This window comes from Aegilops tauschii, chromosome 3 (assembly GCF_002575655.3).
Source record: "Aegilops tauschii subsp. strangulata cultivar AL8/78 chromosome 3, Aet v6.0, whole genome shotgun sequence".
Lineage (NCBI taxonomy): Eukaryota > Viridiplantae > Streptophyta > Magnoliopsida > Poales > Poaceae > Aegilops > Aegilops tauschii.
The window spans coordinates 113,729,870-113,742,322 of NC_053037.3; the positions used below are offsets into that span (position 1 = coordinate 113,729,870).

Sequence of the window (12,453 nt, forward strand, 5' to 3'; positions counted from 1 at the left end):
TGATACAAAAATTGCTTGCAGATAGGTAGATGGCTGCATGCAAAACTGTCAAGGCCGAAGCCATCGCTATTCTGGTTGTACTAAAGGAATTTTTTAACGTATTCTGAGGCTCCCTGGTGGTGGAGATCGACTGTGCAATGGGGAAAGGGGTTACAGGTTGATTCTGTAAGCAGATCATTTTCCTACCGAATTATAGTTGATACTAAATCTGCATTGAGAACTTTTAGGCATATCACATCAAGACACTCAGAAGGACAAACAATGGGCTGGCTCATGAACTAGCCAATGTTGCCAAAGCTCATGGAGACCTTGTGGCTGCGGATGGTGTTCGGGACCAACTACATGATCTGCTCCGGAAGGAACACGATGCAGCCTTGATGTCAGCCTAAGTCTTGATGTAATCCTCAAAAAAGATATTGCTTGCAGATAGGTTATACACAAAACATGCATGTTGTAGGTCTGTTAATTTTAATTTTAGAATACTGAGATTTGTTCAGATGCTTTCCTTACTATTATGGCTAAAAAATCCAGCAGATAGTGACTGAAGTTTGTTGGTTTTACTCAACTTGGAGCTGCTTGATCGGTACTAAATCAAGATGATGGTGACATGATAGCTGGTGTTGAGTATAGGTATATGAACTAAATTTTCCATTGTGCCAAAACTAACACATTGGATTCTTTCTATTTGCTTCTACAATTTTTCAAAGAACACGACGATGCAAATGAATCTCATTATGTAGACATATGTAATCTTAGTTTTTTACTATGTAAACTATGATAGGAGTAGGCCCACATAAATGTGTATCCATTTTTGCTTTCTATTGATCCTTATGACAAAGGGGATGTGCTGGACTGAGTGGCCGTTCTATTGAAACAAAGGGGTGGAACTTGCAATATTTGAATCAATAGAGGTTATCATTCATATGGATTTTATTATTAGGTACTTGCAGACGTGTGTCACTTCCTTAGATCATGTTTGATTCTTAATTTTTTAGATGTTTCATATATAACCATCAATTATATTTATGCAACGGGCAGTCCCTGTACATTCTTTTTTATCTGCTCTAAAACATATTTCGGTTTATAAGCATTATACATGGCTGTCTATAAGTAAGATTATGAGTTGATCCAGTGCCGAAAACAAATTAGTTGAACATGTTTGTTCTAGCAGTTTTAGGCAACAATTCACGTGTGTATGAAGTTTTAGTTGAGAAATGGCAGGGACATCTATTGTTGTTTGTATAATCGTGCATTGTAAAATATTTTTTGGTAGCAAACATGTTAACGAGGGCGCAAGTTTTGTTTATACATAATTTCAGAACTACTATTAATTTTTTGGCTGATTTCTCGAACTAAATAATGGCTAAAGTTTTTTTTAACAATTATTTGTGAGCTATGGAGGAGAACAAATATGATTCACGATATATTGTAATTAAGAAAGAAGGGTGATTTAACGGTAAAAAATTATATGATAAGTATTCCACCACTACAATATCTATGTCACTAAGCCTGATTCTCGCACCTTGCATCCTCCCGTTATAATGCACGGGCACTTTTACTAGTGAAATTCTAAATCACAAGACAATCGGACGACCGCAAATGTCGGTGCCCGCGTTCATGCGTGTACATGCATGCTACAAGTAAAACTGGGTCTGAAGTCCTCACACTTAGGCTAGTCATAGTGGGAGTAACTTAGCAAGTAACATAGCGCACTTCGAGAATTTTTTGCTTATGTGGCATGTAGTTAATGAGAAGTGGTAACATAATATGTTACTGTAACATAGCGCTTTCCAAGACAAGATGAGTCTACAAGCTAATTAATGAAGTCCTCTATGACACTACTACTATGTTACTTTGCACTATGAAGGTAGTAACTTAGACTAGTGTCATATGCATGACACTAATATAAGTTACTCCCCACTATGACCAGCCTTAGCCGACACTCGTTTTTAGGACAACTAGCAATCGCTTGCTAGCTACTCCTTTTGTCCAGGTTTATTAGCTCCCCTCTTAATTTGAGCCAAAGTTTGACCTATAAGTTTACCTAATTAAACGTAAATTATATGCCACATAGAATATATCATCAAAAACCTCTCTTGAATACAAATTCAACAATATTTTTCTGTTACATATACTTTATATTTTATTAGTCATATAGATGAACAAATCTAACTCAAAAATAAGAGGTCCTAATAAATCCAGATCGAGGGTATAGTCAAATCCATTGTATGATTCTTTTTAGATGAATATATTTTGCGCCATGAGGGCCTTCCCATTTTTAAAGAAAGCCCCGAGTAGGCCAAGATAATCAGATGCTTCCTTGGCAGAATATAAAGCAACCGACATGGGACAAGAGCACAGCAACGAATTCATTGCTGTAGTGTTAGATTAGACAAGGCTCTTCTTTCATAGTACTTCCTCCGTTTCTTTTTAGTCCGCGTATAAGATTTGGTCAAAATCAAACTTTATAAAGTTTGACCAACTTTATATGAAAAAATATCGACATCTATAATACTAAAGCTATATCGTATGGAAATTAATTTCATGATGCATCTAATAATATTGATTTCATATTATGAATCTCGATATTATTTTCTATAAACTTAGTCAAAGTTAACAAAATTTGACTTTGACCAAACCTTATATGCAGACTAAAAAACGGAGGGAGTACATTATTATATTGTATATATAGAATGTGCTGCAGAGTTCCTTTCATGCACGAGAAGGAATAAGCCGGCCATACTAAAGTAGTGTAATCACTGTGTGCCGCAGGAGGGAGGCTAAACCAAGCACTTCGCTAAAGCATGGATGTGCCTTCACATCGTAATCTTAGAATCGACACTTGTTCCAGTTAGAGCACCTAGCGATGGGCAAATCCGACCCCCAAATACTCGCGGATGTGATCGGGCGCGTTTGCGGACAGTGATCAGTCATGTATTAAATTTGCTATTCTACATCAGAGCTCTCATATTTGAAACCCTATATCCATTTAAAGCATCCAAAAAAATGATACGTATTATATACTACGTACTACCCTAACTAATCTTCATCGTTGGAGATATCCACGCCGTCGGTGCTGGGCGCCGGGTGCACGGGCGTGTAGGAGGGCTCCGGCTCCTCCTCCTCCTCCTCAACCTCATCCATGTAGGCGAGCATATCCTTCTCTGCAGCGTGCTCCGCTTGCATGTCCTATCGACAACGACGTCTGGCCTCCGCAACCGACTCCAAGCGGAGTGAATCAAGGATGGCCTGCTGCCCCGTCTGCACATCTAGGTCCCCAGCATCCCCACATCCTCCTCCTCCTCAACCTCAACCTCCTCAACCTCCTCCTCCTCCTCCAGATCCACTGCATTGGGAGGTAGCTCCGCGGCGATCCGGGCTAAGCGCCTTGCCCGGATCTGCTCAAGGAGTTGCACCCGGCGCTCTGGCATTAGAAATGGATTAGCTCCTCACCCGACGGCGTGGGGGCATGGCTACTAGTGGTCGCAGACGAGGAGTGGAAAGTGGCGGCGGTGGCAGACGGGAGTAGCGAAATGTGGAGGGGTAGGGTTTTGGTTCCGGCGGTCGGCTTAAATAGCCGGGCTAGGCACTACGGGGCCCGCTGGAGCGGCGCCATGAGGAGACATCGGTCCGACGGAGGAGACGAGTTTCGGACCGCCGGATTTCGGACTATTTTCGTGTGGGGCCCTAGCGTCAGTCCAACGTGGCGGACGCGCCCGTGCACCCCCATATCCGCCCCTTATTTGGGCCGAATATGAGGGGTGCCGGTCAGCCCGGGCATTTGAGGCCCGTTTAAGGCACCCGTTTGGGTCGCATTTTCATGACCGATCAGTGGCTGGGCCGTCCGCCTGGGCGTATAGGACAGGTTTGGGGCGTCCGACTGTAGATGCTCTTAGGCAAAGCCGACCCCTCAAACGCCCGCGAACGCGATCGGGCGCGTTCGCGGGCAGTGGCTGGTCACGCCTCAAATTTGCTACTCTACATCCGAGTCCATATTTCAACCCCTAGACCCATACAAAGCATGCAAAAGAAATCCTACATACTACATACTACGTACTACCCTAGCTAATCATCGTTGTTGAGATGTCCACGACGTCGGTTCCGGGTGCCGGGTGGACGGGCGTGTAGGAGGGCTCCGGGTCCTCCTCCTCCTCCTCCTCATCCATGTAGGCGAGCATCTCCTCCTCCTCTGCGGCGTGCTCCGCCTCCATCTCCTGCCGACGATGGCGTCTGGCCTCCGCAGCCGACGACGGGCGGAGGGAATCGAGGACAACCTGCTGCTCCGCCTCCGCGTCCCCAGCGTCCCTCACATCCTCCTCCTCCTCCGGACCCACTGCATCCGGAGGTAGCCCCGCGGCAATCCAGGTTTCGTGCCTTGCCCTAATTTGCTCTAGGAGCCGCAGTCAGCGCTCCGACATTAGAAATAGGTAGCTCCTCACCCGACGGTGTGGGTGGAGGACGGCGAGTGGAAAGTGGCGGCGGCGACGAACGGGAAGAGGAAAATGTGGAGGGGTAGGGGTAGGGTTTCGGTTCTGGCGGTAGGCTTAAATAGCCGGGCTAGGTACTACGCGGCCCGCCGGAGCGGCGCCATGCGACGACATCGGTCCGATGGAGGAGATGAGTTTCGGACCACCAGGTTTCGGATTGTTTTCATGTGGGACCCGAGCGTTAGTCCGACGTGGTGGACGTGGCCGGCCGCCCTCATATTTGGGCTGGATATAAGGGGTGCCGTTCAGTCCAGGTGTTTGAGGCCCATTTAAGACGCCTGTTTGGATCGCATTTTCATGACTGAGCCATGGAGCCGGGCGTATATAGCGGGTTTAGGGCGTCCGGCTGTAGATGCTCTTAGATCATACACATATGGCAAAGGAAAGGTAACATAACAAAAGGGTAGGCAACGTAAAAGCAGTCAAATGTCTTGTGTGAGAATCTAATGCACCTTCAAGATCCAGTAGTTAACTATGGACACTTTGTGTGGTTATCTTTAGTTTACATGTGTTGTAGCCCTCGTACTTTGCGCCTCCCCTCTTTTTCATGTCCGGTCACGCATCATGGACACCTTAGTTTCTTCTTAACTAACTCGAAGCGCATGCGCATATATCCCTATCCACGCGAAAGCAGACAAAACAAATGCAAAGCAATGATCATTACCGTTGCATGTACCCCCGTATGTAATCATAGCTAGCTTTCACGCTCAGATTTGCCCATAGGGGTACATTGCCTATGAATCGAGCGAAGCATATGTCCTTGTTCCAAATAGTCAACAATTTGTCTTTAGGAACCACGGATGAATTATGAGTCAAGGTGCTACTTTTGGTCACACCATGATGCATGTGTGCAAATTCAGCCTCGTCTGAAACCAAACCTCTCCGACCAGCAGCCACAGTCAAAGGCAGCAATCACACGCAACTAGATATGGGCACCGACATACTATAAAACAAAACAAAAATCCATATGCATGCATTAGCGGAAATTTCTAATAGAGCTCGTGATCCATGGAGCTTGATTTTTGAATATTTTAAAAATCAAGTCTCTAAGTTTCAAAAAATTCTGAAGAAAACTACGCATGTACTTAGGGATGTATACTACATGTTTGTAAAATTTCACGATGAAATACGTTCTGATGTGAGCCACCAAAAAAACACGACTTTCTAACACATGGACTATCCACTATTGCAGTCTTGTATGTGGCCTTCAACTGTCCGTGGAATATAGGCAGTCTTGTATGCTAGTAGGTCTGTACTTTTTCATCATCTTGCGAGCAGAAAACCTCAACTGAATTCCATTTTTACTGGAAAATTTCCTATGAACATGCCAATTAGTTCCCGAGGCTCCGGGCACATTGCATGGGCGGTCAAGAAAATTGTTACGCAAGTACGCAAAGACCCATCCATCTACGAGAACAAGTTGCAATTTTAAGAAAGCAAAGCTAAAGCCAGTAGTATGCAACACATGCAACCACATGGTCCTGTTCATTGTAGACCGGTGCGGTAGCATGAGTATCGCTAACTACTTTTGGCAGAGGTGTATGGACTCACCTCAACTACCATTCATACAAAACCCTCTGCTTCAAGTAAGTTCTATATAAACCCCTCAAACTGCCATGTGAGCTGCATCACGCAAGGGATCCAGCACTAGCTAGCTCCGGGCAGATCAGGAACACATTGCCCCGAAGCCCCCAGCGGACTAGAGATGGTGGCTGCCGTAGTTGCCGTGGTTGTGGCGGCGGTGTGCTTGCGGCTGCCGGCGGCGGCTCGCGGGCAGCTCCAGGTGGGCTTCTACAACACCAGCTGCCCCAACGCGGAGTCGCTGGTCCAGCAGGCCGTCGCCAGCGCCTTCGCGAATGACTCCGGCATCGCCGCCGGCCTCATCCGCCTTCATTTCCATGACTGCTTTGTCCGGGTACGTATCGCCTAGCTCGGGCCCCTTACGCTCTTGTTTTGCCCATCAATATCCATCCTCCCGAGTTTTTACCTAGCCACATTGGCAGCAAAATATAGGTAACAGTACTTCGAATTTGTTGATCGTACACCGTACTCACAGTTTCTTTGTAAGTTTGCTATTCCAATGATTCGATCTACACCTTGCCCATGCACGGAAGAAGGGTGAATATTTAGCTAGAAAGTTGAGACTACAAGTGAAAGCAGGGCCTCCCTCCGACGTTTTTGCAGTTTAATTTAAACTGCAAAAACGTCTTATGTTATGGGATAGAGGTGGCACAAGAAAAAAAAGATGGTTGATTGAAGAGCATCACATCACACTTATACGTATGATGCTAGAGCATAATTGGTTTGCTATCAAAAATTAGCACGCCAATGTTTGACATTCTGTCAAATATTGGCAACTACTTGATTGACTACGAGTTATTTTGCCTATCTCACATAAAGTTGCCAATAATTAAAAGTCTTGATATTGTCAATATTTGGCAAGTCAAATATTGGTAGCAAACCAATTATGCTCCTACACTTCGGACAGATCTTTACATGATTTGATGTTACCACTACTACTTACGTTTTGGTCTACTCATTCAGGGATGCGACGCCTCCGTGCTGCTCGTGTCCGCCAACGGCACGGCTGAGCGCGACGCGGCCCCGAACAAGCCCAGCCTCCGGGGCTTCGAGGTGATCGACGCCGCCAAGGCCGCCGTGGAGAAGAGCTGCGCGCGCACCGTCTCCTGCGCCGACATCGTGGCCTTCGCCGCCCGCGACAGCATCAACCTCACCGGGCAGGCGGCGTACCAGGTCCCCTCGGGCCGGCGCGACGGGAACTTCTCCCTCGACCAGGACGCGCTCAACAACCTGCCTCCGCCGACGTTCACAGCGCAGCAGCTCGTGGACCGCTTCGCCAACAAGACGCTCACCGCCGAGGAGATGGTCATCCTCTCCGGCGCCCACACCGTGGGTCGCTCCTTCTGCAGCTCCTTCCTCGCCCGCATCTGGAACAACACCACCGCCACCGTACGTCCTCCGATCTCCCTAGTAACACCTGCAGCTGCAGCTGTCCATGGTGACCATGTAAGGCTATAAACTACTGGTGTGCGTGCAGGTGGACACGGGGCTGAGCCCGGCGTACGCGGCGCTGCTGCAGGCGCTGTGCCCGTCGAGCCCGAACGCGGCCACGACGACGGCGGTCGATCCGAGCACGCCTGCGGTGCTGGACAACAACTACTACAAGCTGCTGTCGCTCAACCTCGGCCTCTTCTTCTCCGACAACCAGCTGCGGACCAACGCCACGCTCAACACGTCCGTCAACAGCTTCGCGGCGAACGAGACGCTGTGGAAGCAGAAGTTCGTGGCAGCCATGGTGAAGATGGGGAACATCGAGGTGCTCACCGGCACCCAGGGGGAGATCCGGCTCAACTGCAGCGTCGTCAACAACCGGTCGTCGGTGGCAGCCCCCGAGGCTCAGATGGCTCGCCACTACTACTCGGGATCCACCGCCTCCATCGAGGAGATCGCGACCAGCTGATGACATTAATTTGCCATACGTGTGCAATTCGTCCCACCACTATTTTGTTTTTGCATGGTTCGTCTTCGTCCCACCACTATGTTAGGTTAAGATCACTAAATATGAATGTATCCGTACGGTGTACACGCATATGTAATGTACCTCTGCTTTTTCCTACGCGTGAATAAAACGATGGTCTATTTGCGCACCTTGATTGACTCCAGGAGGAAGCAGTCCCCCTGAATCAATTCCTACCTACGTTTTTTTTCTTGTTGGGTAGAACACTTGTATTACTTAGTCACAACTGTATTACAATCCTCGCAAAAAAAAAACTGTATTACAATCAGCAATGTTCACTTCGATGACACCATAGCTAGAACCCAACCAGGTTATGGTTCTACTCTCTAGACGAGCAAAGTTTGCAAGAAAATTGCTAACCTTACTTTCACAGCATCTAATATGAGCAACGGATTTGCTAATTCTTATCTCGATGAGAAATAGACATGTCACATCTAAATTGACCAGCACATCCACCCAATTAGAAGCTGAAACAGTCGTGCAAAATGTTTGATCACGTTATCGCTATGCATTCCAAGTCGTTCTATCGGGTCGCACTATAGGCTTTTTATGTTTTTTATTTGTACTGTTTTTGTCCCACGTCGGCCTGTTCTTTTCGGCCTGTTTTTGTCCCACGTCGGCCTGTTCTTTTCGGCCTGTTTTTGTCCCACGTCGGCCTGTTCTTTTCGGCCTGTTTTTGTCCACTGCACATGCTGATTTCGTTGGAAGCGGTATACTCCTATTCGGCATCTCCGATTAGGCTCACAGTCACAGGTCGCCCGCGAGCGAGGGGAGCTCCTATTTATCGCGTTCTGCGGCAAATATGCGCCGCGCCGCACAGGGGGCGCCGACTGGGCCGGCCCATTGAATGCACTTTGAATACGAGCGTGAAAAAAATGGATTTCGTTGGAAGCGGTATACTCCTATTCTGCATCTCCGATTAGGCTCACAGTCACAGGTCGCCCGCGAGCGAGGGGAGCTCCTATTTATCGCGTTCTGCGGCAAATATGCGCCGCGCCGCACAGGGGGCGCCGACTGGGCCGGCCCATTGAATGCACTTTGAATACGAGTGTGAAAAAAATGCAAAAAGGGTAGCGGGTAGCGCGCGCGTTCACATGGAATCGACCACGGGACTTCCTGCCTGCGCGAGCTCGCTGCTAACCACTGAGATAGAAGAGGCCTGCATAACCGAATACAGCAAAACTCTATAAGAAACTAAGTACAGTTCCAGACTTAACACTGTTTGACATATTCCCGTTTTTTCAAATATTTATTAATTTTTTGAAACGTACGACTTTTTTCACAAACGCAAACAAAAATTATGAAAATGAACAAATTTTGAATTTCCCAAACATTTTTTTTTAAACATGGACGTTTTGGAATTTGTGAACAATTTTTTGAAGCATGAATATTTTTTGAAAACTTGGACTTTTTGGAATTTGTGAAAAAAAATGAATCTTGAGAACAAATTTCGAAACGGTGAACAAATTTTGAAGCGCGAACAATATTTAAAAGCACGAAGAACTTTTTGAGTCTTGTGAACAAATTTTGAAACAAAGAACAAATTTCAAAGCGTGAACAATTTTTTAAAGCACGAATATTTTTTGAGTCTTGAGAACAAATTTCCTATAAAAGCCCGATCGAGAATTGTAGCACAAAAATAAAAGCGCCGAGCGGGTATCAAACCGAGGATCTCGTCCTAGCATCAATGCACTACTACCAGCGGAGCTAGCAAGCTTTAATGCTCAAAATACAGCACAAACCTTTAAGAACGAACTACCGAGCGCAAATCTGATTTTTTTTCTTCGAAATTTCAAATGCATTTTTTGAAAAAAAAACCTCAATGTTTTGTGAAACGCAACTACTTTTGAATACCGTGAACAATTTTTTCAAAAACTGCCACATTTTCAAAAATTATGAACAATGTTTAGATATGGGAACAATTTTGTAATCCCAGAACAAAATTTGTAAAGGTAAAAAAATTATGAAACCGTGAACATTTTTCGAAATGTGAATAAATTTTGAAACCGCACATTTTTGAATTGTGAACAAAATTTGAAACATGAACAGATTTCAAATTCGCGAACAAAAATTGTGAAATATTTTTAGAATTATGAAAAAAAAATTGAAACCGTAAACATTTTTCAAATTGTTAACAAATTTTGAAACATGAATAAATTTCAAATTCGTAAACAAAATTATAAAACGGATAACATTTTTCAAATCTGCGAACAAATTTTGGAACTTCAAACATTTTTTGAATTGTGAACAAATATCGAAATTCGTGAACAAAATTATAATGTTGTGAACATTTTTCGAATTCTGAACAAATTTTGAAACCACAATTTTTTTTCTAATTGTGAACAAATTTTAAAACATGAATAAATTCCAAATTCATGAACAAAATTATCAAACTGTGAACATTTTTTGAATCTGCGAATAAATTTTGAAAAGCGTGAACATTTTTGAATTGTGAACAAATTTTGGAACATGAAGAAATTTAAAATTTATGAACAAACTTATAAAATTATGAACATTTTTCGTTAAACCGTGAACATTATGAAAATAGAAACAAATAAAAAAACAGAAAAAGGAAAATTAGAGAAAAAGAAAAGAGATAAAATAGAAAAAACAGAATAAAGAAAAAACAAATTCAAGGAACCTTCTAGAAGTTTCCCAAAACCAGAAAAAACCAGCTTTTTTGACAAATACCAGAAAAAACCAGCTGGGAACCTTCTAGAGGTTCCCAAAGCCGGGAGCGTTGGAACGGTTAAACGGGTCGGCCCGTTGCGTCGCTGCTCGGTCGCTCGCCTGTGCGAAGCGCCGGCAGTTTGACGCAGCGAGCGGCAAATAGGATTTTCCGCGAGCGACAGCACGCAGCCCTCCAGCGCACTCGGTCAGCACTTGGGCCAGCCCAGTTTAAGTTTATCCCTCACTGGTGGTTTTAGGAGGGTTCTTGAACCTTCTCTGAACCTGTTTTCCCATATATTTTTTTCACTGTTTTTTCTTCCAGTCTTTTCTTTCTTTTTCTTTTTTCCGTTTTATTCTTTATTAAATTACCATTTCCTTTTTCGTGAATATCTTTTAAATTTGTGAATATTTTTATGAAATCTTGAACATTTGTTTTGAAATCATGAACATTTTTTCAAATTTGAGAATATTTTTTTAAATCATCAACACTTATTCAAATTTGTGAATATTTTTCTGAAATTATAAACATTTGTTTTGAAATCATGACCAGGTTTTAAAAATTGAGACCATATTTGGAAATCGTTAATATTTTTTCAAATTCGTAAAAATTATTTTAAATCTTGAACATTCTTTGAACTCAAGAACCATTTTTTTGCAAATTCACGAACATTTCTGAATTTGACAACCTTTTTTTAAAATATGTGAATGTTTTTTAAATGGGGAATAAATTTTTAACTTTTCGAATATTTTTTGAAAATCTTGAACATTTTTTGTTTGATTAACTTTTTTTAAATCCATGAACATTTTTTGAATTCATGAACATTTTTTTGAATCAACGATAATTTTTTGAACCGAAGAAGTTCTTTTGAAATTTGAAACAGTGTCTGAAATTCACGAACATTTTTTTCTTTTTGTACAAATTTGAAATTTTAATTGAAATTAGTTGAAATTCTCTATCTTTATTCAAATTGATGAACATTTTTGTAATATGTGAACATTGTTAAAAATCATAAATGTTTTTTGAATATGCGACATTTTTTTTAAATCATGAACATTATTCGTGAAAGTTATTTTAAATAGTGAACATTTTTTGAACTCATGAACCTTTTTTTTGCAAATTCACGAACCTTTTTTAAAATCTGTGATATTTCTTTGAAATGGCAAACAACTTTTGATTTTTGGGAACATTTTTTGAAAATCTTGAACATTTTTTTGATGAATATTTTTTGAATCAGCGATAATTATTTGAACCGAAAAAGTTTTTTTGAAATTTCAAACTGTGTTTGAAATTCACGAACATTTTTGGTTTTCAACAAATTTGAAATTCTCTATCTTTATTCTAATTGATGAGTTTTTTTAATACGTGGACATTGTTAAAAATCGTGAATGTTTTTCAAATATGCGACATTTTTTAAATCACTAGCATTTTTTTAATCCGTGACATTTTATGATTTCTTAAACAATTTATATTTCAAAATTCTCATTTTTAAAAGAAATGGAACTTCTTCGAAATCCAAAAGTATTTAAAGTAGAAAATAAACGAAAATAGAAAAGAAAAGAAAAGAAAGAGGGCATCTGTACATGGGCCAACCGAAAAGAGCGCACTGGGAGTGAGGGATGCACGCTGCACCGCGCGCGCTATAGGAGCGCCCCCCCCCCCCCCCCCCCCAAACAAGAAACGCACGAGCCGTCACCATTGCTCACTTTCTCTTCTCACTCTCATTTCCTCTTTTATCAAATAGCAGAAACCTAGTCCCA

The 12,453-nt window shown here is 43.0% G+C and overlaps 1 protein-coding gene across 1 annotated transcript; it reads left to right on the top strand.

The window, feature by feature from the left end:
- Window positions 1-6,038: 6,038 nt before the first annotated feature.
- Window positions 6,039-8,140, top strand: LOC109777133 (peroxidase 1). Its single transcript, XM_020335785.4, has 3 exons — window positions 6,039-6,402; window positions 7,032-7,457; window positions 7,546-8,140. The coding sequence occupies exons 1-3, from the start codon at window positions 6,193-6,195 to the stop codon at window positions 7,966-7,968; spliced, it is 1,059 nt and encodes a 352-aa protein (XP_020191374.1). The 5' UTR covers window positions 6,039-6,192; the 3' UTR covers window positions 7,969-8,140.
- Window positions 8,141-12,453: the final 4,313 nt, after the last annotated feature.